Source organism: Eretmochelys imbricata, chromosome 9 (genome assembly GCF_965152235.1).
Source record: "Eretmochelys imbricata isolate rEreImb1 chromosome 9, rEreImb1.hap1, whole genome shotgun sequence".
Taxonomy (NCBI): Eukaryota; Metazoa; Chordata; order Testudines; family Cheloniidae; genus Eretmochelys; species Eretmochelys imbricata.
In genome coordinates, this window is record NC_135580.1 from 64,452,357 (window position 1) to 64,479,801 (window position 27,445).

General features: G+C 49.2%; 1 protein-coding gene across 1 annotated transcript; it reads left to right on the forward strand.

Moving 5' to 3' along the window:
* Window positions 1-322: 322 nt before the first annotated feature.
* Window positions 323-9,823, forward strand: RAB9B (RAB9B, member RAS oncogene family). The gene is made up of 3 exons (XM_077827104.1): window positions 323-357; window positions 4,370-4,439; window positions 6,238-9,823. Exon 3 carries the CDS (start codon window positions 6,274-6,276, stop codon window positions 6,877-6,879), a length of 606 nt encoding a protein of 201 aa, XP_077683230.1. The 5' UTR covers window positions 323-357; window positions 4,370-4,439; window positions 6,238-6,273; the 3' UTR covers window positions 6,880-9,823.
* The last annotated feature ends 17,622 nt before the right edge of the window (window positions 9,824-27,445 follow it).

Consider the following 27,445-nt stretch of genomic DNA (forward strand, 5'->3'; position numbering starts at 1 on the left):
GGGGGCAGGCAGTCTTGGGCACAGCGATGGTTGGGGTGGGGGTTGGCCTAGCCCCACGCGGTGCCCCGTTTGCCCTTCGGTCGGGTGAGGAGGGGGAGGGGAAAGCAGGGCGCGGCAGGGTGAGGGGCTGGGAGGGGCGGGGTCGAAGGGGACAGGTAGCGCCTAACCCCGCCCCCACACAGTGCCCACGGCTGGCGGTGCGCGCGGCGCGTGCCCGAGAGGGGGCAAACCTGTCTGTGCCCGGCGGGCGGGCGCATGCGCGGTGGCGGGCAGGGCGGGGTACGCAGCGGGGCGGCCGGCGGCTGCCCTTCCCCTTCCCCGGCTCAGGTAGGAGGCGGCGGCGGCGGCTCCTCTGCGGTAAGGGGTGGCCCGGGGATGGGTGCCGGGGGGCACCGACCGCCCTCCCTCACCAACCCCCGGCCCCCACCACCAGCGCCTGGCTCTGCCCCCGGGGTCCCCAGCGCCCCTCACCGACCCCCCAGGGCTCCCACCGACCCCCTCACCTACCCCCCCGCCCTGCCCCCCCAGGGCTCCCACTGCCCTGCCCCTCAGAGCCCTCTGCCCTCCAGGGCTCCCACCGACCCCCTCACCCCCCCCCCCAGGGTTCCCACTGCACTGCCCCCCAGAGCCCTGTCCCCCCCAAGGGCTCCCACCGACCCCTCACCCACCCCCTCGCCCTGCCCCCCCAAGGGCTCCCACCATCCTGCCCCCCCCCGGGCTCCCACCGACCCCCCCCAGCCCTGCCCCACTAGGCTCCCACTGACCCCTCACCCACCCCCCCAGCTCTGCCCCCCCAGGGCTCCCACTGCCCTGCCCCCAGAGCCCTCTGCCCACCAGGGCTCCCACCGACCCCTCACCCACCCCCCTGCTTTGCCCCCCCCAGGGCTCCCACCGACCTCACCTACCCCCCTGCTTTGCCCCCCTCAGGGCTCCCACTGCCCTGCCCCCCAGAGCCCTCTGCCCCCCAGGGCTCCCACCGACCCCTCACCCACCCCCCTGCTTTGCCCCCCCCCAGGGCTCCCACCGACCTCACCTACCCCCCTGCTTTGCCCCCCTCAGGGCTCCCACTGCCCTGCCCCCCAAAGCCCTCTGCCCCCCAGGGCTCCCACCGACCCCTCAGCCACCCCCCTGCTTTGCCCCCCCCCAGGTCTCCCACCGACTCCTCACCCACCCCCCTGCTTTGCCCCCCTCAGGGCTCCCACTGCCCTGCCCCCCAGAGCCCTCTGCCCCCCAGGGCTCCCACTGACCCCTCACCGCCCCCCCCCGCCCCCCAGAGCTCTCTATCCCCCAGGGCTCCCACCGACCCCCTCACCCACCCCCCCGTCCCCCAGGGCTTGCACCGATACCTCACCAACCCTCCCGCCCTGCCCTTCAGAGTCCTCCGCCCCCTCCTGGCACCCGCCCTGGGGTCCCAAGAGCCCCTTACTGACCCTCCTGCCCTGCCCCCTCACTGACCCACCTTGCCGGGGCCCTCACAGCCCGTCCTCTGCACCGACCCCACCCCCACCAACCCACCTCCCCAAGCTCCCCCCTTCACCCAGCACAGCATCCCAGATCCCCTGTCAGTGCCCCCTGCCATGGTTCTCCCACCCAGCCTGGCAACCCCATGAGTCCCACAAACCCAGCCCCCCTCCCCTCCTTGGGCCCAGCATCCCCCTGGCCCAGCAGCCTGGGGGCCCCCTACTGACCTACCTCCCCAGCCCCCTAGGGCCTAGCACTCCCCAAGCCCTTTGCCCTGCTTCCCACCAAGCCACCTCCTCAGAATCTTCTGCCCCCAGCTGAGCACCCTTGGGCCCCCCACCTCCTCAGAATCTTCTGCCCCCAGCTGAGCACCCTTGGGCCCCCCACCTCCCACAGCAAGGCCCAACTGACCCAGCCCCCTTTCCCCCCCCTCAGCCCCTTCCCTAGTGGCCCAGACCCACCTAGCCCAACACCCCTTGCACCTCCCCCGCTCTGCTCCCCGCCTGGGGCCTGCCCTCCCTAGTCCACAGCCTGACTCCCATGACTCAGCTTCCCAGCACTGGGCTTCCTACCTGGTATAGCAGCCCCCAGCCTCTCTCCCTCCACCCCCGGCCCCTCCCGGGCTCAGCACCCACTGGAACAACTCTCCCCAATACAGCACCTGCCAGGCCGCTCCCAGCACCCCCACTCAGCACAATACCCCTGGGTGTCCCTCACCTTGCCCCCCTGGTGCCCCCACATCTGGGGCTCATTACCCTGGGCATCCTCCACCCTGTCCTCCTGGGGTCCAGCACCCCTTAGGCATCCCCCCACACTACCCCCACCCCTGGGGCTCATTACCCTCTGGGCACCCCCCTCACTTCCCTGCCTGGCCCCCCTGAGGATCACCATGCTTTGCCCCCCACCCCACCCTCTTAATCCTGGGACCTGTGGGAATCGATCTCACTGTCCCCGGGCAGGTCCTGGCACTGTGCTTGTTGCTTGGGCAGGCGGGGAATGACCCCCATCCATAGGCCCTTTAGCTCCAGAACTGCGGCAATGCTTCTGTCCTGTGTGTCGAGGTGGTCATGGTGATGTTACGGGGGGCAGGGAGAGGGGGAGAATTGAGTCTCCCATGTTGGAGTGTAACCCAGGTGCTTGCAGTGAGGGATGCTGAGGTCTGAGCATTAATTCTCATCTCCCGCTTCCAGTGATAGAAATCTGGACACATTCATTACAAAGCCTTTTTTGCTTTCTTCTGAAGCTGCAGGGGATAGAGCAAGGCTTATGGATCTAGGGAGAGACTTACTAAATTAGATGTAGCCTAAACACAGACCTTCTGCTGTACCATACTTATGCCTTAGTTATAGACCGGTGCTAGTGACCTGCATTAAGGAAACTTACTCTTTTCTTTCAGAGCGTCATCCATTGCACGTTCAGTCACATATGATATTAAGATTCCGTTGATAGTTTATAAAGGGTTAAATTATTAATATTGTTTACAAGCATGTTACAGACATGAGTTGTATTTGTTATAGATGGTTATAAGCATATCAGTAGGGGTCATAGCTGTAAGTCATGTTTATAAGCAGCCTATTTACCTGTTGGACTCTATAGCAATCTATACCAATTGACCAACTATTTATTAAAACACCCATCAGTCACTTGTTAATCCTCTGTAAGTCATTTATAGATAGGATATTAATATAAGGTCTGACTGTTTGTTTCACCAGAGGGGTTTGCAGCAACATGTGCAGAACTGGGTAAAGTGCTCTTGAAGTCAAGGCGCTTTCGACAAGGGATTTAGAGAGGAGGATTGGAGGGTTTCAGCTGTCAGTGGTGAGTGGGAAGCTTTCCTTGGTCATCTGGCATAGGGGAGCTGTGCTGTGTTTTTGGGTTTGGTTTTTTTTTTTTTTCAGAATTTAAGCTTTCATTAAAAAAAATCTGCTTTGGAGGTACATTGGTTGCAAAGGTAACCTTCCAGAAGTAACTCATGCAGTGCTGTTGTCCTAACTAGGCAGACAGGTTGCTCAGTACTCTTAGGACTTTGCTGAGTAGCAGTGAAGTGAAATGAACAAGACATTGGTCAGTTTCACTTTGCCTGCAGCTGAGAAACTGGGGTAAATCTCAGTTTCATTCAGTTGGTATGTAGAAGAGCTGCTTGTTTTTGCTGTACAGCAGAGTAACTTCTCTTGGGGCAGAAAGTCAAAATCTACCAACCAAATAAACAAAGAACCAACAACATAAAAAAGAGGCTGCTGGAGTGCAGAGAGAAGTGGAGGCCTTCTCCTTCCTAAATGATAAGTCAGGAGCTTCTGGGGTCAGGAGGGAATGAGCTATTTCTCCCTCTAAGTACCCAGAAGAGGGTGGGAGTGCTGGTCCTAAATTAATCTGCCGTTTACTTGCCAGAGGCTGATATGAACAATAAGGACCCCAAGCAGAATCCAGGGACTCTTGGCAGGAATTCTAGGAGCTGAGGCTAGCAGGGAGCTCAACTTTTAGCAGAGCATTCCCATGGTCCTCATGGTGAAGGGCCCTCAGTTTTCTTATCTGCCTTATGCTAACAGGCTTAGTCCTTTGGCTAGTAGGTTTTGGGTACATTTTCAAGCCCTTGATCGTATTTTGGGGTGTGTGGGTGGATTGTCCAGGCAAATCCTTATTTATTGACTTCCCAGCTCTATCTATCCTGCGGGAAGTGTGTTTGGGACAGGGTTACTGCAGAACCTGTTGCTCATTTGCCTTTGGCCTTCTGCCAGCTCTCCTTAGCTTTACCCTTTTCCATTATGATGGTGAAGAAACTAGTGTCCAGGTCAGAAATGAAGAAAACTCTGTTATTGTCCTATGCTCCGATTCAGAATTACAACTGAATGCAGATGCAGCAGACTGAGTGTAGCTGTGGATAACTCATTAACTGTTCTTTGTTTTTTAGTGAATGTAATGATCACGAAAGGTGACAGCTTGACAATCCTGGAGACTGAAGTCCTTTATCACTAGAAAAGGTACATTAGACAGCAGCAGTATAGACCTCCCTCGCTCCTCTGTTGTCTCAACACTGATTTGTAGAACATCTCTAGGGAAGAGAGGACAGTTCAGTCCTTGGCCTTTCTGCAGAAGATGCAAACATGTGAACCTGTTGTGCTGGTGGTTCTTGCACGTGGACACCTGTTCATTAGGAACTAGGCTGAGCCTCACCAGGCCACTTTACACAAGGCCACAGCATATCATTTAATAGGCAATTTTTAATAGGCAATTTTCATGTGAGTCGAATAGAATTGTTTCAGTGTATTAGGTGTTGCAAAAACATAAAGGAAGTCCCTTCTCTGAAGAACCTACTCTTAAAGTTGATCATATCAAGAGTTCTGTATAACTGTTTTAAAAACAGCCTTAAAAAAGGAAGTAGAGTAAAAACACTACTCAAGCTCAGTTGGCAAAGTACCAAGCTCTGCATGCGAGTCTTGTTGGCAGAAAAAAAGCATTGCAAACAGAAAACAGCACAAAAACAGGGGCTCTGTGATTGAGAAACACCTTCAGAGCCCTATAGGGAACTCCCCAGAAAGAAAGCACACAATCTTAGTGCGTAATGTGAATCAGTCAGTTTCCCTAGAGTGCTTTAGATAAGCTAACTCCTCTTATACTAACATCAGCTCTTTTTGGCCTTAAACTGCCAAACGGTTTGAGTCAGAGACATGAAATTCAGCCTACCTGAAACTGCTGCGCTAATGGTTGAATCATGGAAATAGAATACCTAGTGACAAAGATGAGGAGGTGACAGAGGCGTACTTTATTCAGTTTTTTTCCCCTGCCAAACCCTAAAAGTTGGAGCACCACACTTCAATTTTTCTGAAATACCCTAAATTAAGGGGACCCGGAGCAAGATCACAATAGATTGTGAAATCTTATAAAAAATGCCAAGTATCTCTTAAAACTTTTGGGGAAATGGTCTGAATCGCAGATCCATCCTGTCAGAGAGAAAGGTAGATGAAAAATCCTCATCCATTTGTGGTGTGGGCACTGTGTGAATCAACTTTGCAACTTTCTCCTTGCACCGCTTGCCTTTGTTTTTGATATGCCTAAAGCTCAACTGACTGCAAAAGTTGGAGGTGGTTGGATCTTCTTCATGGTGCTGTGCTGTACTCCTGTAAAATCAGTAGTCTGTCCTTTCCTCTTGGGGTGTATTTCTTAAACTACCCAGATGCAATGTGTGACAAAGACCTACAGTGAGGGGCACAGAACTTAAAATGCTGTGTGATTCCTTCTTTTCATGTAAATAACTTTCTGTACCCTCCATCACATGTTTTTTTATTTCTGAAATGAAACAGGACCATTCCTGAGGATGGGACAGTTGAGGTATGTCTTAGGGCTTGTCTACATTTGAAATGCTTCAGCAATACAGTTGCATGGCTGAGTGCTTCAGTGTAGATGCTAACTACATTAACAGGAGGGGTTTTCCCATTGATGTAGGTAATCCACCTCCCTGAAAGATGGTAGCTAGGTAGATGGAAGAACATTTACACTTGGGGTTAAGTTGGCTTAACCAGTCTGGATTTTTCACACCCCTGAGCGACACAGCTAAGCTGACTTAATTTTCTAGTGTAGACCAGGCCTTAGAGACAGAAATTCTTTTCTTTTTCAGGTCCGGTGATTCTGGTTATAGGGACAAGTAGCTGTTCAGTCAGTCATACACTTCTGTAACTCAGCTTATTACTTGGAATTTTTGTTCCTGTGCAGAGAAATTAATTGCTGGATCAACTGAACTTTATTCAAGCAGCTGTTCTGTTCTGTTCTTTAAATCTGTAGGTTGTCTTACTCCTGCACCCCTCCTGTGCTGCTGCAATGACTGGAAAGTCCCTGCTCTTAAAGGTCATTCTCCTGGGGGACGGTGGAGTTGGGAAAAGTTCCCTCATGAACCGTTATGTCACCAACAAGTTTGACTCGCAGGCTTTCCACACCATAGGAGTGGAGTTCTTAAACCGCGATTTGGAAGTGGATGGACGTTTTGTGACCCTCCAGATTTGGGACACAGCAGGGCAGGAGCGTTTCAAGAGCCTGCGAACCCCCTTTTACAGAGGAGCAGACTGCTGCCTGCTGACCTTTAGTGTAGATGACCGTCAGAGCTTCGAGAACCTGGGCAACTGGCAGAAGGAGTTTGTCTATTATGCAGACGTGAAGGACCCTGGCCACTTCCCATTTGTGGTCCTGGGCAACAAGATAGACAAACTTGAGAGGCAGGTGACCACTGAAGAGGCCCAAGCATGGTGTTTGGAAAATGGGAATTACCCTTACCTGGAAACCAGTGCCAAGGATGACACCAATGTGGCAGTGGCCTTTGAGGAGGCTGTGCGGCAGGTACTGGCTGTGGAGGAGCAGCTGGAGCATTGCATGTTGGGGCACACCATTGATCTGCACAGCAGTTCCAAATCAGGATCTTCATGTTGTTAGGAATCACCTGGGGATTGTACCCAAGGACTGAGTGTTTAAACAGAACAAGTGCAAATGACTCTTGGGCATGCTGAGGTATGCTGACAGAAAGGACAATGGGTGGGGTCACTGGCTGTAGGAGTCACAGACTTTCTAGCTGAACAACAGATGGAGTCTTTGGGTGTGAAGAAAAGGGTTTAGGGGAGAGATCTAATTAGGTGCATTTGGAAGTAGTTCTCCCCCCTCCCTTCCTTCTTTCTAACAGATCTAAGGATAGGGTTAATCTGAGAGGGTTGCAAATTATGGTCTGTGCCAAGATCTATCCACAAAATGAGACTTGCGGAGCGCTAGACATTCCCCAAATTATTTCATTAATGAACTGAAAAGTACTAAGCCCACTAACCTCTGCTGCACCTCTTGACTGTACACTGCCAAAGTAAGGTTTGATCAGTTTGCTGCAAATAATAAAACTAACCTTGAATTGGCATGAGGATGCCAAGTAAAGGAATGACTGACATAGTTGTGTTGCTTAGGTTAATCTCCTGGTATCCTGATGTTCCCTAGTCTTTCTGACCCTCTCAAAAAAAGCTTTCTATGTGGAAGAGCGATGCTGTGAGTGCATCACGCTGGAAAGTAACAATGCTCCAATGATTTGAAGAACACGGTATGAGGGAGTGGAGTATGTTTGAATGTTGCAGCCTTAATTCTTGACAGCTGCTTACCTTGATCACTTTTTTTTCCCACATCTGACTTTCTCCATATTGATGTTACTTTCCTAGTGTGACTAGCCTCCTCCTAGTTTGTGTGCCCTTGTTTTTTTCTGAGGCTCAACACTAGATGGAGCTGCTCACCATTTGAGTGACACTGGGCAAATCCTACCTCACTCGTAGTCTCAATGTCTTGCTTGTGAGGAAGGCTTTAGAAACAGTCTGTCTTCCACATTCAGTGTGAATCTTTCGCAGGTCTCAGTGCCATGTAATTATCAACAGATCATGGCTCCAGCTATGGGCTCCTACACTGTTGGGATGGACTGAATAACAACTCCTAGAAGTGCAGATGACTGGTGGCCAGTAAAACCACTCTTTCATAAGTGCACTGGTTTAGCAGCCCTGGTTCTGGCTGTGCTTTGTTAGCCCAAGGGTCACTGTCTTAAGCCACTTCAACTCGGCTCCTTTAATTTGGATGCTGCAGTTCTGAATCAATTAAATCTGCTCTCTGCAGGACCTAAGAGCAGCCAGGATACTGGGAGTTAATTGATGGTGAGGAGCACAAACCTAACAGGTGTCTCACTGCACTGTCCTGTTTTCTCCAAAAGGGTGAGGAGTTCAGTGAACTTTCTCTGCAGTTTACTCCAGTCTTAGTGATCTGGTTGATAGACTTGAGTGGTAGGGAAGCGATTTCAGCTAATTGAATATTCCTTAGCCAGCTGACTGGCTCCAGTCAGTGGGGAGGAGCTCTGGACAGCCTCAAAATGGCTGAAAATCAAAATTCTATAAAGAAAACATATTACAAATAAATCAGGGGCATTGCTAACCCAGAGCTTCGGCCTGTTTGTGTCTACCAGTCTCAAGCTATCCATCTGTAGCATTGGGATCAGTGCTTGCTTGCTACTATGTATTCTGCAATTTTATGCTGTTTGTCCAAGATTATGTTCTGATGACACTGTCTGTAACTGTAGAGAGGCCTGTCTCGGGGAGAGCTCCCCTGCAGTCATCTCAGTGCTGAGGAGTGCAGCCATCATGGGCCCAGTTGATCCCGCATTCCCCTGTGTGAGCCTTGATGGTAAGTCTCATGGCTCAAATACAGCAGTCTCATTCACTTTGTCTGTTGAAGCCAAGAGATTTCCGCCTTGGCGCTGGACAATGGAAGTTAGTCTCAGTTGCCTCCAGGCTCCTGCTCTGCAGGGGGAGTGTGTACTTTGCATTAATGCAAGATAAGTCTGCCCTCTCTCTGCAGGGCAATAATGTGGAAGTGATGATAGCTGCAAAGGTACTATAAGGGTGGGGCCTGATTTTAGTGATGTTGAGCACCTGCAACTCCCATTGACATAAATGGGGCAGTGCTTCATGCTTTTGAAAAATCAGAATCCATGGTGTTTACAGGGGTGCCCTGCATCTCCCTAGTTACACTTCGCTTGTACTATTTTTATTTAGTGGTCTTGGACCTCCACTGGCACCCCTGTAGTTCCTAAGGGCCTTGCCTTCATTGTAGTGGTACTTGATAATTCCACTGGAAATTCTATGACCCAAACTCTGTCTCCTATAGTCCTGGTTAAAGACTTAGTGTAAACAAATTTGGGAACCATGTTTAAAAGTTATTCCAACTGAGCCAGTTTCTAAGATGATCCAGTATGGATGGGGCAGAAGGTGTTAGAATGTTTATAAATCATAGTGATGGACCTTAATGTATTTAGTCCAGCTAGGTCAAAGGTTAAGTGACGCCCCTTTCTTTTTGACCATGCTACTTTTCCAGCCTAGTTATCGCATGATTTGTCTGAGCATCGACCCTGCGTACGAAACAGTACAATTACTGTGAACAAGCTGTGATGTGTGAGGGAGAATGCGCAGCAGGGTATCCTCCTGTACTTTGGGTGCTTGTTGACGCTTATGGCTGAAGCTTGAAAACCTTCACCGTATTTGAACTGTGCATATAGGTTTACTAGCTGTCTGTATAACTCTGGAGTGTGTTAGTGTCTTTTGTTTATTTTTAACAAACCATATGGTTAATTTTTTAAAAAGCTGTATGTAAACTCCATTTTTAAAAAAAGTATAGTATTTTCTGTGTGTACTCATTTAATTTATTTTCAACCAATGCGCGCACAATTCCTGGGAGAGCCAGGATCGTGAATTCTTCATTAAAGGTCAACTGCCAACAGCTTGTCTTGGCTGGCCCCTCCTTGACACTCGCTGCTGCTGCTAAAGAAACTGGGGTTGTAAAACTGATAGTTTACCTTGATTTTAACCAATAAAACATGGATGTATAAAGTGAATTCAGAGCACAGCTGCTTTTTGGTCATTAGGCCACTATCTTCAGTTGGTATAAATCGGCATAGTTCTCTTGAAATCAATGGAGCTGCTATTGACACCACCTGAAAGTCTGGTCTGAGATGTGGGTACCTGACAGGGAAATGTAACCAAGGCATCCAAGTGTCGTGTGTGCAATGGGGTTGAATATTTCTAAGAAGAATCATAGTTTAAGAAAAGCAGCTAGGGGAAGTGCAAGGACTCTGATCATGCCCTGCAAACTTGGTAGGATCTAGGCTTGATTAGACATCTTCCCCCATCCTCTTCTTATGTACCTATATAGCACCTGGGCACAATCTGACCCTAACATGATACATGAGCATTGATACTGTCAGTCTGTTTAAAACATTCATCAGTTGGCAGTTTCAAGCACCAGGGATTTAGCCACAAAGCCAGAAACCTTGTAAAGCCAGACTACAGCTTGGTAGATTGAGTAAATAAACATTTTAATGGCTGAGAGCTCCTGGAAACTCTGCCAGGCTTTCTAGTTGACCAAGTTTGCCTATACATTATGTATTTTCCTGTAGGTTTCTTCTCGTGTCCTGTTACAGAGTCTGATTGCTTATCACATTGCAAATGGTCTCAGTGGATATGATGCCGATGCCACAGCCAGAAGAATGGGACTTCATTTTAGGGGCAGAGGAAGTGTTAAAAGTATCCAAAGAGCCTGTTTTCATGCAGGCATCAGAGGATGTGATAAGAGAAATTCCCAGTAATTGTCAAACAGAAGCAGTGCAGTTTCTAAGAAGGCTTTATTATCAATTTCCAACATTTGCCTAAAATATCCATTCTAACTTCATGAATCCAGTATTCTCTCACCTTGATTTTTATTTTAGCTTCCATTGCGACTGTAAGGGCCAACATTATTTATGCATTCTATTCTAAGCGAATAGTTATAGACAGCTCACTGCTTCCCTGTACCCAGCAATGGCATGGGTTAGTGGTTGGAGGAGGGGCTGCTTCCAGCACTAGTGATGGGTCAGCTGCTTGATCTTCCTGTGCCTATGTTTCCCAATCTGTAAAATTAAGGAAATACTTCAGCCATCTTTGGAAAGAGCTGTGAAGTTCTTTGGCTAAAGGCTGTGTGTATAAAGCATTAGTCTCTGTCAAAGTTCATATGGAAGGAGGGTGGACAGCAGCTGGATGTGAGCCTATCAGCTCCATCTGATGGCAGTGTTCCCTGTATGACCCCTTGTCTGAAAATGAGGAAAGCATATGCTTCTGGTAGCCATTTGGGTTTCTTCAGGACTGGCCATTGAACTGTGTTCTAATTAAGTTGGAGCTAAACTCATTTCAGACATGGTTTGGCTGGTCTGGAACCTCGGTTAACTAGACTTTAAATATTCCCTCTAATTTTTTCCATCCATGTGCGGAATAAATCTTGTGTGCACCGAGGTATGTGCGGATGTGTGCCACCAGCAGAAACAAAAAACCTACATATATATTTTTAAAAAGTTACCATAGGGATAATTACTCCAGCCAGGACAGGTTAGGCATTTTAGAACTCACTACTCAAAGAATTAAATTTAAGTGTAAGAGAAATAAAAATTATGAAATGCATAGACCAGTAAAATAACACACTTTGAAAGAATAAAATTACAGAATATATGTGCATTGCAGGATGTACCAAGAAGTAATAATAATACAAGTATGTGGTGGTAGATGAGTGTGAAAGTGTGTGTGTGTGTGTGTGTGTGAGAGAGAGAGAGAGAGAGAGAGACAGAGATTGTGTGTGTGTGTGTGTGTGAGAGAGACAGGAATAATATGGGTGCTGGCTGCTGGGGAAGTTCCTGAGAGATGCTGGGTGCTGTCTCTTTAAGGCACTCACTGAAAGCTCTCCTGCTCTGTCCTGAGCCCTGTCTCACCCTCCCCTGCTCTGTGGAGCTGGGGTACATAGGCAAGGGAGAAGGGCAGGGGGGAGTGTGTGTGTGTGAGAGAGAGAGAGACACCAACTGAATGAGTTTCAGAGTAGCAGCCATGTTAGTGGCACAAGTACTCCTTTTCAATTGTATAAGCTGGCTGCTGGGGAAGTCTCAGACTGTGTGCTGTCTCTTTAAGACACTCACCCAGAAAGCTAGTTCAGACCTCAGACCCCAGCAGCTCTCTCCTGCTCCGCCTCCTGAGCCTTGCCCCTCTCCCCTGCTATGTGGAGATGGGGTTCGGGGAAGTGGGGAAACTGTGACACAGTACCTCCTCTGTCCCCACTCTGCACAGCCAGCAGGAGGGTCCTAGGAGCAGCTGCAGGAGCAACATGGATGCAAAGCAGCAGTGGGGTGGGGCACCTGAACATATGCTGATTGATGTGCGCTAGCTCTGCTAATCAAGTGCACGGCATTTGAATCACTCCTGGGTGGGAGTGAACTGGGGGGAAACATGGGCAATTGCAGCAGGGAGAGATGAGGGAATATAGAGGCAAAATCTAATGACCATTTTAGGTATCTGTATGCTAATGCAAGAAGTATGGGGAATAAACAGGAAGAACTAGAAATTCTAATGAATAATCACAGCTACAACATAATTAGTATAGTGATATAGGAAAGACACAGGGGGGAAAAAGGGAAGGAGATGTCTTAAATATCAAAGATGTCTGTGCCTGCACTGAGGTTGAGGTAGAAGTGGGAGGCAGACCTGTTAAAAGTCTCTGGGTGAGGATAAAGGGGGTAAAATACAAGGGGGATGTCATGGTAGGGGTCTACTATAGACCACCCTGTGATGGGGTTCAGTCACAGAGACCCCCTTGGGATTGTTACCTGATGTGCTGAGATTACCTCTGAGCCTGTTTTTCCTGCCATCTTGGGACTCCAGAACCCTGCCTTGTTGAGCCAGACATGCTAGTTAGCTGCAAACACAGACCTAGGTCTGATCCACGCCCCCAAAGCTGCAGACTTTAACAAAAAACTGCTCAGCTGGTCACCTATCTTCAGCACCCAGCTCCCAATGGGATCCAAACCCCAAATAAATCTGTTTTACTCTGTATAAAGCTTATACAGGGTAAACTGATAAATTGTCCGCCCTCTATAACACTGATAGAGAGATATGCACAGCTGTTTGCTCCCCCAGGAATTAATCACTTACTCTGGGTTAATTAATAAACAAAAGTGATTTTATTAAGTATAAAAAGTAGGATTTAAGTGATTTTAAGTAATAACAGACAGAACAAAGTAAGTTACCAAGCAAAATAAAACAAAACACAACAAGTCTAAGCTTAGGTTTCAGAGTAGCAGCCTTGTTAGTCTGTATCTGTAAAAGAAAAGGAGGACTTGTGGCACCTTAGAGACTAACAAATGTATTTGAGCATAAGCTTTCGTGAGCTACAGCTCACTTCATCGGATGCATTCAGTGGAAAATACAGTGGGGAGATTTTATATACACAAAGAACATGAAACAATGGGTGTTACTATACACACTGTAACGACAGTGGTCAGGTAAGGTGAGCTATTACCAGCAGGAAAGGAAAAAAAGCAAAAAAACCCCCCTTTTGTAGTGATAATCAAGGTGGGCCATTTCCAGCAGTTGACAAGAATGTCTGAAGAACAGTGGGCGGGGGGGAAATAAACACGGGGAAATAGTTTTACTTTGTGTAATGACACATCCACTCCCAGTCTTTATTCAAGCCTAATTTAATGGTGTCCAGTTTGCAAATTAATTCCAATTCAGCAGTCTCTCGTTGGAGTCTGTTTTTGAAGTTTTTTTGTTGAAGAATTGCGACTTTTAGGTCTGTAATCGGGTGACCAGAGAGATTGAAGTGTTCTTTCTGGTCACCCGATTACAGACCTAAAAGTGGCAATTCTTCAACAAGAAAACTTCAAAAAGAGACTCCAACGAGAGACTGCTGAATTGGAATTAATTTGCAAACTGGACACCATTAAATTAGGCTTGAATAAAGACTGGGAGTGGATGTGTCATTACACAAAGTAAAACTATTTCCCCGTGTTTATTTCCCCCCCGCCCACTGTTCCTCAGACATTCTTGTCAACTGCTGGAAATGGCCCACCTTGATTATCACTACAAAAGGGTTTTTCCGCCCCCCCCCCCCCCCCCCGGTAATAGCTCACCTTACCTGATCACTCTCGTTACAGTGTGTATGGTAACACCCATTGTTTCATGTTCTCTGTGTATATAAAATCTCCCCACTGTATTTTCCACTGAATGCATCCGATGAAGTGAGCTGTAGCTCTCACGAAAGCTTATGCTCAAATACATTTGTTAGTCTCTAAGGTGCCACAAATACTCCTTTTCTTTTTAAGTCTAAGCTTAATACATTAAGAAACTGAATACAGGAAAATCTCACCCTCAGAGATGTTCCAATAAGCTTCTTTCAATACTTGACTCCTTCCTAGTCTGGGCCCAATCCTTTCCCCTGGTACAGACCTTGTCAGTTCCAGCAGGCATCTTAGATGAAAAGCAGGGGATTCCACATGACTGGGACTCCTTTGTTCTGTTCCACCCCCTTTTATAGCTTTGGCACAAGGTGGGATTCCTTTGTCTCTCTTTGGGTTCCCACCCCTTGTTCTAAACGGAAAAGCACCAGGTTTAAGATGGATTTCAGTATCATGTGACATGGTCACATGTCCTGTGAGACCCCCTAGTCTCCATTCTTCCAAGGCTGGCTGGCACATACCCAGCAAGTTTTGCAAGTAAACAGAGCCATTCACAATAAATTGTCCTGGTTAATGGGAGCCATCAAGATTCCAAGCCATCATTAATGGCCCACACTTTGCATAATTACAATAGGACCTCAGAGTAATACTTCATATTTCTAGTTTTAGATACAAGAATGATACATACATACAAATAGGATGAACACACTCAGAAGAACATAAGCTTTGTAATGATACCTTACAAAAGACCTTTTGCATAAAGCAGATTCCAGTTACATCATATTCACATTTATAAACATATTTTTTTAAAGCATATGGAGTGTAACGTCACACACCCAACAAGGAAGAAGAGGTGGATGAAGCTTTTTTTTAAACAACTAATAATCATGCAAAACACAGGCCTTGGTGGTGATGTGGGACTTCAACTACACAAAAAGAAAAGGAGTACATGAGCTTTCTGATGAAGTGAGCTGTAGCTCACGAAAGCTCATGCTCAAATAAATTGGTTAGTCTCTAAGGTGCCACAAGTACTCCTTTTCTTTTTGCGAATACAGACTAACACGGCTGTTACTCTGAAACCTTCAACTACACAGGCATCTGTTTGGGGGCAGGGGGCAGGAAATACAGCAGGGCACAGATTATCCAACAAGTTCTTGGAATGCTTTGGAGACAACTTTTTATTACAAAGGGTGGAGAAAAAGCAACAAGGGGAGAGGCTATTCTGGATTTGATTCTTGTAAATAGAGACAGGTTGAGAATTTGAAAGTGGAAGGCAGTTTGGATGAAAGTGATTGTGAAATGGTAGAGTTCATGATTCTAAGGAATGGTCGGAGAGAAAACAGCAGAATAAAGACAATGGACTTCAAGAAGGCAGACTTTAGTAAATTCAGAATTGGTAGGTAAGAGCCTGTGGGAAGCAACTGTAAGAGAAAAAAGAGTTCAGGACAGCTGGCAGTTTTTTAAAGAAACTTGATTAAGGGCACAAGAACAAACGGTCCTAATGAGTAGGAAAGATAGGAAGTATGGTAAACGACCACCGTGGCTGAAGCAAGCATGTAGGGACAAAGGCCTTGGCTACACTTGCGAGTTACAGCGCAATAAAGCCACCCAGAGCACTGTACCTCACTCCCCATCTACACTGGCAAGGCATGTAGAGTGCTCTGACTCCGCGGCTACAACGCTGCTGGTACTCCACCTCAGCGAGTGGAATAATGTTTGCTGCGCCCCCGCTGGAGCTCTGCGGTGCCAGTGTGGACACCCTGGCCCTATATTGCGCTCTGATCGGCCTCCAGAGGTGTCCCACAATGCCTGTTCTAGCCACTCTGGTCATCACTTTGAACTCTACTGCTCTGCCCTCAGGTGACCAACCATCAGACCTGCCCTTTAAATTCTCTGGGAATTTTGAAAATCTCCTTCCTGTTTGCTCAGCCAGGCGTGGAGTGCTCTCAGTGAATCTTTCCAGGTGACCATGCCTCCACATGCCGGGCAAGCCCTAGTATGGAGCAATGGTGAGGTGCTGGACCTGTTCAGTGTTTGGGGGGAGGAAGTTGTCCAGTTCCAGCTGTGCTCTAGCCGTAGGAATTACGATACCTTCGGGCAGATATCAAGGGCCATGCTGGAAAGGGGCCATGACTGGGATGCACAGCAGTGCAGGGTTAAAGTGAAGGAGCTGCGGAATACCTACCGCAAAGCCTCTGAGGCAAACAGCCGCTCTGGTGCTGCCCCTGCGACCTGCCATTTCTACAAAGAGCTGGACGCGATACTTGGGGCCGACCCCACCTCCACTCCGAGTACCACCATGGACACTTCAGAGCCCAGTTCAACAAGGCAGGAGGAGGAGGAGGAGCAAAGCGGAAGTGAGGGTGCTGAGGCAGAGGAAGACACCCCGGAATCCCTAGATGCATGCAGCCAGGAGCTGTTCTCAAGCCAGGAGGAAGGTAGCCAGTTGCGGCGGCTGGTGCTTGGGGAAGGACAAAACTAGAGGAGGTTCCTGGTAAGCGGCTTTTATTTTGGGAAGGAGGTTATTCAGTGTGGGCTCTTGGGGCCAGGAGGGTTAGGCCTAGATGCGGAATAGGGCGTTGATGTGTTCTCTCTCATCGCGGTAATCGGCCTCAGTGATCTCTTCAAAGGTCTCAGCCAGAACTTGGGCAATGCACTTGCGCAGGTTTCTCGGGAGAGCCACTGTGATCCTTGTCCCAGTCAGGCTAACGTGTCCGCGTCTCTGTGTCGTGAGGAGCGGGGGAACCATTGCTGCACACAGGCAAGCTGCATATGGGCCAGGGAGGAAGCTGAATTACAGTAGAAGACCCTCCCTTGCTTCCAAGGTCACCCTCAGCAGCAAGATATCTTCCAGGACAAACTCCTGTGGAAAATGTGGAGACAGTGTTCAGTATAGGGGCCCCCTGCTGCTGTTGGCTCTCCCCAAGGCACAGAAACCCAGAGGACAGTACAGCAGTGAAACAATCGGTCATGCTTGAGCCTGTGCTTATTCACCATTTTGGGGCTCCCGTGGGTTATGTGCGCTCGCTTTGGGGCAGGCAAATTATGCTTTTGTGTAGACTGTGCTTGCCGTTAAGTACAGGGGAATCATTGCTCTGTCTGGTGTGAACAATGCTGCCTCTGTTAAGTGTTACATTTTGCCTTTATAGATGCAACCTTGAGATCTCAGCCGTCCATGTTATCACCGGCCAAAAGACTCCAAAGAATCAGAAAGAGGCCACGTAAAAGCAAGGAAGACATGTTTCATGAAGTAATGCAGCATTCAAATAATGAAAATTGAAAAATGCAGGAGTGGCGGGACAGTGAAAGGAGGATCCGCCAGCAGAATGCGGATCACCGGCACCAAAGCACGGATTGGTTGATAAGCATAATGGAGCGCCAAGTGAACTTTATCCAGGTGCTCATAGCCGTGCAGGCGGAGCACTACCGCTCCCCGCAGCCCTTGTCCCAAAACTCTTTCCCTTGTGCCCCCATGTCACCTCCAACCCACTTTCCCCAACATCTGGGTTCTTACTGCCATCAGCTGTCTCCAACACCTGTAGCTTCACCACCCAGCCCTGAAAATTACGGCCCTTACCCACTGCACTCAACCCCCATCACCATGCAGTATAGCCATCCTGAAGTGCAGCACTCATTGCACAGGACTCCAGATAGGACATACGCAAATCTGTGACTTTTACCGTTCACCACCCCACCCCCTTGCCCTTTCTGTTTCCCAAGCAGTTGTTTTTCTTTTCAATAAATGGATTTTTTGGTTTTGAAAACATTCTTTATTATTGCATAAAGTAAAAGATACCTTAGCCCAGAAAAGAAACAGGCACTGCAAGTCAGCACAGCAAACACAGATTCCTACTAACATTGGAACCACTGCACTTCACTCCCGTGCAGGGAACCAGACATTACTGGTGGCTTTCAGCCTCAAATTGGTCCCTCAAGGCATCCCTAATCCTTGCAGCTCCGCACTGGGTCCCTCTACTAGCTCTGCTCTGTGGCTGTTCAAAGTCAGCCTCCAGGTGTTGAACCTCTGAGTTCCATGCCTGAGTGAATTGTTCACCCTTCCCTTCACAAATGTTATGAAGGGTACAGCACGCAGATATAATGGCAGGGATGCTGTCATCGGCCAGTCCAGCTTCCCATACAGAGAGCGCCAGCGGCCCTTTAAACACCAAAAGCACACTCTACAGTCATTCTGCACTGGCTCAGCCTGTTGTTGAACCTCTCCTTGCTGCTGTCAAGGTTCCCTGTGTAGGGTTTCATAAGCCATGGCATTAAAGGGTAAGCGGGGTCTCCAAGGATCACAATGGGCATTTCAACTTCCCCTACAGTGATCTTCTGGTCTAGGAAAAAAGTCCCGGCTTGCAGCTTCCTGAACAGGCCTGTGTTCCAAAAGATGTGTGCGTCATGCACCTTTCCAGGCCAGCCTGTGGTAATGTCTCTGAAACGCCCACGGTGATCCACAAATGCCTGGAAAACCATAGAGAAATAGCTCTTCCAATTAACGTACTCGGAGGCTGGTGCCAGAATTGGAATATGTGTGTCATCTCTTGCCCCTCCACAGTTAGGGAAACCCATTTGTGCAAAACCTCCACAATGTCATGCATGTTACCCAGAGTCACGGTTCTTCTGAGCAGGATGCGATTAATGGCCCTGCAAACTTGCATCAACACGATTCCAACGGTCGACTTTTCCACTCCAAACTGGTTAGTGACCGATCGGTAGCTGTCTGGAGTTGCCAGTTCCAGATTGCAATAGTCACCCGCTTCTCCACCATCAGGGCAGCTCTCAATCTCGTGTCCTTGCGCCGCAGGGTGGGGGCGAGCTCCTCACACAGTTCCATGAAAATGGCTTTTCTCATCCGAAAGTTCTGCAGCCACTGCCTGTCATCCCAGACTTGCATGACGATGTGATCCCACCACTTGGTGCTTATTTCCCGAGCCCAAAAGTGGCATTCCACAGTGGTGAGCATGTCCATGAGTGCCACAAGCAAACTCGAGTCGTATGCGTTACTGGCGTCGATATCATTGTCGAAGGCCACACTGTCACTTTGGATCTTAAGGAATAACTCAACTGCCAAACGTGACGTGCTGGCGAGACTCATCAGCATATTCCTCAGCAGTTTGGGCTCCATTCCCACAGACCGAAAGGGAAGACAGAGTGCGCAGTACAAAAAATGTTGAAAGATGGCGCCAAATGTGGACGGAAGCACAGGGAATGCTGGGATGCGAACTGATGCATCACAGGGCATTGGGACAGGACCCAGAGTGCCCCACACCTCCCACCACCTTCCCACAAGTCACAGCGCCAGAATGGGAAGAGGTGCTCTGTGGGATAGCTGCCCATAATGCACTGCTCCCAATCCCGCTGCAAGTGTCGCAAATGTGGCCACCCCAGTGTGCTGTCAGCTGTCAGTGTGGACAGGCTGCAGTGCTTTCCCTGCTGCGCTCTATGAAGGTGGGTTTACCTCACAGCGCTCTACATCTGCAAGTGTAGCCTAGCCCAAAGAAAGGTCAAGGCACAAAATGAGATTGAAGTAGCTTGGGACATAAAGAGTAATAAGAAAACATTTTACAAATAAATGAGAAGCAAGGAGAAAACCAAGGACAGGGTAGGCCCATTACTCAATGAGGAGTGAAAACAATGACAGAAAATGCAGCAATGTCTGAATGTTAAATGCATTTTTTTGTTTCAGTTTTCACCAGAAAAGTTAGCAGTGATTGGATAACTAACATAGTTTACATTCATGTAAATGGGGTAGGCTCTGAGGTTAAAGTAGGAAAAGAACAAGTTAAGCATTGCGTAGGCAAGTTAGATGTCTTCAAGTTGGCAGGCCTAATGAAATGGGCTTAAATTGCAGCAAGGGAGAATTTGGTTAGATATTATGGAAAACTTCCCAACTTTAAGGGTAGTTAAGCACTGGAACAAATTATCTAGGGAGGTTGTGGAATATCCATCACTGGAGATTTTTAAGAGCAGATTAGACAAACAGCTGTCAGGAATGGTCTAGTTATTACTTAATCCTGCCATGAGTGCAGGGGACTGGACTAAACGACCTATTGAGGTCCCTTCAGTCCTATATTTCTATGATTCAGTGATTCAATGATTTCAGTGGGAGTTAGACACCTAAAGATCTTTGAGGATCTGGGCCACAGTCCCTGTTTTTAATTGTCTGTAAAGCACCATGCACACATTGCTGTAGAAATATTTGGTTTAGCTTTATTGAATCCTTTCTGCAAGGACTTCAAATTCCTTGTCCTTCCCCGTCATTGAGCATCTTGATAATTGGATCTTAGGGTCAACTTTTACCCTTGGGTACATCAGTAGAAACCAGATGGGTGTATTGGAGGGTGGAAGGAGATATTCAGTAGACACAGTTGGAATGCCCATCCACAATTCCACTCCTTGGACTGCTGATGAAAACCAGAGCATTCCTAGGGGGTTATGTTCTTTCTCCTGTCCACTTTTCAGCTGAGAAGCCCATCAAGTTGCATGCCTGCCTTCCTGCTCTGCTCTTTACTTGTATGCTCTGTTATACCCACAGCTGATGTGCCGCCAGCTTTTCTGAAGCGTTGGTGTGTATTAAACTAGGCAAAAGCTAATTTGTAATAGTAGTGTGACAGCTTGGACCCATTTTGGGCACTAAGGGGTAACCCATCAGCTAGAAAAAAATTATTGCTACCACCTGTTAGGTCATCACCAGGGTGGGTGTAGATGCTGGAAGTGGTGCAGTGTTTCTGTACCACAAAATGTTTAAACATTATCAGGTGTCCAATCCAAAGAAATCACAAACACACAAAAAGGGCCATAACTCATAGAAACAGTAGCAGAAAGCTTCTAAATACAATTGATGATACAACTGTGTACTCAGAATACTTTTGTTCAGGGAAATATTTAGCCCCATGTGATCTATTTTGTGCATTTTTTTAACTAATGGGGTGCTGACACTGTCAACTGCACCTATTTTTCTCTCATTCCTTTTGGTGACTGTGCTCTAAGGTGTGGGAAATGGACTTACTCATACTTAGCTGACAGCTGTAGGGTGAGAACTGTCTGGTGAAAGAATGCTGCACAAGTTCAAAGCACTATGCCAAGAGGAAGCTCCTGAGGATGGGGGTGACCCATTGCTTTGGACAAGGATGATGGCACTGCCGATTTCAGCCACAAGGCGGAGACTGAAGACTAGGAATCAGTAATACCTTCCTTCCTTTGAGTAGTGGTTTTCAAACTTTTTTTCTGGCAACCCAGTTGAAGAAAATTGTTGATGCCCGTGACCCAACGGAGCTGGGGATGAGGGCTTTGGGGTATGGAAGGGGCTCAGGGCTGGGGCAGAGGGTTGAGGTGTAGGGGTGAGGTCTGTGAGGAGGAGCCGGGAATGAGGAGCTCAGAGTGTGGGAGGGGGCTCTGGGCTGGGGCAGGGGGTTGGGGTGCAAGAGGGGGTCAGGGCTCTGGGCTGGGGTGCAGGCTCTGGGGTGGGGCTGAGGATGAGGGGTTTGGGGTAGAGCAAGGGGCTCTGGGTTTGAGGGGGGACTCACGGCTGGGGCAGGGGATTGGGGCACGGGGTTGGGGCGTGGGCTTACCTCCAGCGGCTCCCAGTCAGCGGTGCATCCAGGGTGCAGAGGCAGGCTTCTGTCCTGGCAGCGCGGACCACGCTGTGCCCTGGAAGCAGCCAGCAGCAGGTTCGGCTCCTAGGCAGAGGTCTACAAGCGGCTCTGTGCGGCTCTCACCCACAGGCATTGCCCCCCCCCCACACAGCTCCCATTGGCCAGTTCCTGGACAATGAGAGTGCGGAGCCAGTGCTCAGGGCGGGTACAGCACGCGGAGCCGTGTGGCCCCCCCCACCTAGGAGCTGGACCTGCTGCTGGCCACTTCGAGCACAGCACGGTGTCAGAACAGGTAGGGACTAGCCTGCCTTAGTTGGGCAGCACCGCCAACAGGACTTTTAACGGCCTGGTCGGTGGTACTGACCAGAGCCACCACTATCCAGTGCCTTCCATTCTGTGACCTAGTATTGGGTCATGACCCACAGTTTGAAAACCACTGCCTTAGAGCCATGGTAAATCATTCCAAAGCAGTGGATAGGAACACCCACTTCTTCGCAGGAGCTAGTTCTAAGAAGAGTTTGAGCAGGCCCGCCGCACCTCTGCAACAATCTGTATCACAACCAGGGCAAGAAGAGCGGAATAAAGCCCTCCAAACTCCCTCAGAGGTGTGTCTACCCCCTTCCTCAGTCAATAGCCTAAGGATGAAACAAACACCTGCTAGATGCAACGCAGCCATCTTCCTTACCCCAGCCAGGGAAGAACTGAGCAGACTGACCGGAAGATTTCCTGCTTGACTCTCCCCTCTATCTTTATTGTAACCATGTAGCGAAATAGCCCCCAGCAGCGAATTTCACATTGCTGTTTGTCCCCAGTTATCTCTAGCAGAAGCAATAGAATAAACCCGAGGAGAATCTGAGCCAGGTGTCTCTGTCCGGTACCCCTCTGCCAGCCAGGGGCAGAAGCAGAGACCCCAAGGTGCGATGGCTATCTTGCCTTGCTATAGATTTTTAGAATCATTCTGTACACACAGCTCCTCTTGTCTCTCAAGACAGCCAGTAGCTTAAGTGATAATTGATTTTGCTGTAAATGCTGATTGAAGTTCTGCCCCTCTGCCCAAGCTCTGGTAGGCAGCTGCTAAGTATACAGACCCCAGAGTCAGAGCCTTATGTTAATGAAAACTTTGTATATTATCTGTGCTCTCTCTGGCCACTCAGCCAAATGTGAAGTCACAGAGACTCCATTGCAATTAAAGGAGCTCAGCCAGATTTTCATCAGTGTAACAGCCTGGAAATCGGCCCACTCCCCTTTATCTTTCTTGAAGAATTACCTGAGTAGCATAGGTGTTGCACTTTCCTCCATGTTTTGGGGAGGAGGGGAACAGGGTTAATCTAGGGGAGTCAGCGATGGAAGTAGAGGCTTGGCACAAAAAAGTATGCAAGTACCTACCATTAGTTTGCCACACACTTTGCAGCTGTCAATACAGCACACAGCTGAAGCCCAAGGCATGCAATTTGTACCAGTATTTCACTGGTTTGTTCAGTGTACAGTTGGCCAGGAACTATTTCACCCCCCCCCCCCACCTGCACCCCCTGTGAAAAATTTCAATTAACACTTTTTTTTCAATTTTAGTACAGATGCTTCGTCAAAACTCTCCCATCATTTTTATTATTATTATTGGTTACAGAGTAACAGCCGTGTTAGTCTGTATTCGCAAAAAGAAAAGGAGTACTTGTGGCACCTTAGAGACTAACCAATTTATTTGAGCATGAGCTTTCGTGAGCTACAGCATCCGATGAAGTGAGCTGTAGCTCACGAAAGCGCATGCTCAAATAAATTGGTTAGTCTCTAAGGTGCCACAAGTCCTCCTTTTCTTTTTATTATTATTATTGTGTTTTCAGCAACAGGGAAAAAAAACAAAACAACCCACCTGGTTTTTTTCCACTGACAAAAAAAGTTTTGTTGGCTGAAATTTTCAATTTGTCAAAAATGCTACCATCTGTCCAAAAAAAAAAAAAAAAAAAACTTGGAGGGGGAAAATTCCAACCAATCCCACTGGCTGGGGGAATTCATTAAAGTAACTTAATTGTGCCTTCTAGCCATAGCTGTTCTGAGCAACCTTAACCCCTTCAGGGGCAGTGTGGGGTGAACACCCGCATCACACCTGCAGAAACCATACTAAGAAACTCTGCATGGGAGCCGCCTGAGCACCAGGGAGAGGCGGCTGTTGCTGAACGGCTAGTAGCACGGTGTCTCTTCCACCAGGACAGCTGTCAAGAGCAAAATATACCCACCACCTTAGCAGAGAGCGATGCAGCATGTCTTGATGGCGCTACACTGTCACCTGCCATCAATCCTTGGCGCTCTTGCAATTCACTACTATGGTGGCACTGGTGTTGAGGCCAAATCAACTGGCTGGGCTGCTTGTAGTGCATCAGAACATGCCCCCACTCACTACTCACAGAAGGCCTGACCCTGAGGGGTGCTGAGCACTCACAACTCTCATTGACCGTGACAGCTTTGGGCTGCCACGTGAGCGTCTCATGCAGCGTGCTGGGGACACAGCACAGTGAAGCCATCATTGCTGAACATTGACTTCTTTAAACAAAGGTGTTGCGGGTGAGGCCACACGGCTTCGTTATTATTGACCTGGAGTAGCCATCCTCCCCCAGGCAGGAGGGCCTTTTAGTGTCTGTGCCATTCATTCCTGGCCTCCTTCACGCTTCCCTCCCTGCAATCACATCCCAGCCATGCTCCCCAGGGAGTACCTCCTCGCTCTGTGAAGCAGTGAATTGAATCTGGATTCTGGATGAACCCTCAGCTTCCACACACTACCCTGTGCACTGCTGCACCCGGCCCTGACCCTGCTGATAGGAAAAGCAATCCACTTCAGCAGTGAGAGACTGTTTCTTGTTTATGTGGCTCGTTCTTGGGTGCTGGCCGATCTGAGCACACACAGAGCTCTTTCAGCACAAAGAAAGGAGGGTGACAGCCTGTAGGAGAGCAGAGGACAATAGGCTCAATTGATGCACTGTGGTGACCCATGGGTTTCTGCAAGCCAGGACTCACAGTGTGGAGAGCAGCGTCAAAGGACAGGGAGGAACACGAGCTTAAGGATGGAGGAAGCACAAAGCACTTACGGTGAAAGCTACCCTTGCCCTTGCATCATTCAACCCTGGGTTAAAGGCTTACATGGTGGGGATGGCCTTATATAGGACCTCTGTGCTGAGATGAATATCAGCCTTCAAAATGGTCCAAGAAGCATTGAGGCAAAACATTCTTAATGTCTTACTATTTAAGGGTATGTCTAGCCTGCAATCACAGGGTATGGGCTAGCACCGGGAGTCGGTGCCCAGAGTTCTGGGTGGTTTGCACAGCTCGTGCTGAAGCAGTTTCGCTGGTCTGGGACCCAAGTTAGCTAGCTAAAAGCTGGAGCCGATGGTGGAGTACTCACAGCCTTCTAGGCCTACCCAAAGCCTCCCATGGTCATCAGGTGGAGCTGCATCAAGTCCTGAGTTCATTTGGCCACTCACTCTGGATGAATACTCCAAAACAGTGGAGCTGCATCAAGTCCTGAGTTCATTTGGCCACTCATTCTGGAGCTGCATCGAGTCCTGAGTTCATTTGGCTACTCATTCTGGAGCTGCATCGAGTCCTGAGTTCATTTGGCCACTCACTCTGGATGAATACTCCAAAACAGTGGAGCTGCATCAAGTCCTGAGTTCACTTGGCCACTCATTCTGGAGCTGCATCGAGTCCTGAGTTCATTTGGCTACTCATTCTGGACGAATACTCCAAAACAGTCTCCCCAGCCATTCCTCCGAGGGCATAAGTGAATTCACTCCCCTTCTGTGGTCTCTTTCTGCAAAAGTTCTAGTGTGCGTGTTTCCTGGCAGGCCTGTGCCCAGAAATGGGACATTTACAGTGAAAAATTGCAGGAACCAGACTCTTGACTTGGTAATTTTGAGTAGCTGCACGGGAAACCTGATTCTAAGGGTAACACTCACCTAGCCAAGGCAGAAATTCATCATGTGACCTAGTGTCCAGCCAATACTGCCTGCAAAGTTCAAATCCTTGTGGCAGAGAGCCAGTGAGCTAGCCACGGTGTGAGCGTCAGAGATGGTTAAGGCGAGAAGTGGCCATGATAATAATTGAGGCTGCTCTCCTGCCTGCCACCGGCCATTGCGCATCACCCAGCGATTGCCTTGAGTGGAGGCAATTACGTGTACACTCACTACTGAACCCTGGACACTTGAAATAGGTTCTCACAAAATGTCTGTCAAATAGTTTCAATCGCGTCCATGGAAATCACGCTCTGTTCCTGGGTGGCTTGTGAGCAAGAAAATAAAGGACTAACTCTGATTAATACATTGTTTACTGCAAATTGTTCGTTCACCTCTATTTCTAATATATTTTGGTGTGAGCCACCAGGGCTGGTCCAGCTGTCTGAGAACTCAGTTTAGTTGGGACCATGCTGATACTAAATTTAAAATTTCAGTTTGAAGCCATAGCTAGGACCTAAGGGCAGGGATACCGGAATGGGGAGGGGGGCCAAGGGATCACGACCTTCTCACTTTTGAATGTAGACAGATCTGGCCTGTCCATTTTTCACCATGGGCAGCCAGCCCTGCCCTTCCTCTTCCCCCCGAGGCTCACCCCACAAGCTGGAGCCTGGCCCGGGTAAGAACAGCCCCAGGAGTCTGGGCAGCTATGGGGAGCTGTGGACCGTCCACCTGCCCAGGATGGAGCGGGGGCCCGAGAGCAGCCCCCAGCCTGTGTCCCCACCCCCAGGGCCCCCTGTCCATGGCAGATGGAGGGTCCGTGGCTCCCCACAGCTGCACAGGCAGCTCTTACCATGGCCCAGCTGTGGCTCTTTGGCCCCCCAAGGCCTCACCACCACTCCCCTCCCCCGGCCAGGCTTGGAAGCCAGAGTCTGGTTGGGGTAAGAGCCATGCAGGCACCTTCCACATGCCCTGGGTGGGGAACCTCGGGGGGTGGGGACGGAAGACACAGGCTGGGGGCTGCTCTCAGCCCCACCCATCCCGGGCACATGGAGAGGCCTGGGCTCCTCGGGTGGGGGTGGGGCCTTGGAAGGAAGAGGTGGGGCAGGACCACAGAGGGGGGCGGGACCTTGTGTCCCCCCCCACTTTTAGGAAGAATCCGCCCCGCCACCCACCCCCACCTAAGGGCCTGACACCCTCAGATCTAGCGTGTAATAGTGCTGTGCACACAGCTCTTTTGTCCCTTAATAAAGCTGCAACCATGCTTTGTTTTTTCTGGTACTTATGAAAACAAGGGACTGACAGAAACAGTGACCAAATGGCAAAAAGAAAAGGAGGACTTGTGGCACCTTAGAGACTAACCAATTTATTTGAGCATGAGCTTTCGTGAGCTACAGCTCACTTCACCAATGCATCCGATGAAGTGAGCTGAAGCTCACGAAAGCTTATGCGCAAATAAATGGGTTCGTCTCTAAGGTGCCACAAGTCCTCCTGTTCTTTTTGCGAATACAGACTAACACGGCTGCTACTCAGTGACCAACTGATAAAGCAGGCAAGTGTTGTGCAAGTTGATCAGGCTGTTTTGCCAGTGCGCCGTCCTCCTCCTGGTCAATAACCTTACTATGTCAGTAACAATGCCTCCATTGCACACCTGCTTTCTTACCTGCAGCACCTTCTAGTCTTGGGCCCCCTCTAGGGTTGCCAACTTTCTAATCGCACAAAACCGAACACCCTTGACTCCGCCCCTTACCCGAACCCCCCCCCCCCCGCACTCACTCCGTCGCTCACTCTCCCCCACCCCACTCACTTTCACTGGGCTGGAGTAGGGGTGCAGGAGGGGATGAGGGCTCTGGTTGGGGTGCAGGCTCTGGAGTGGAGCCAGAAATGAGGGGTTCAGGGTGTGGGCGGGGCACCAGGATGGGTCAGGG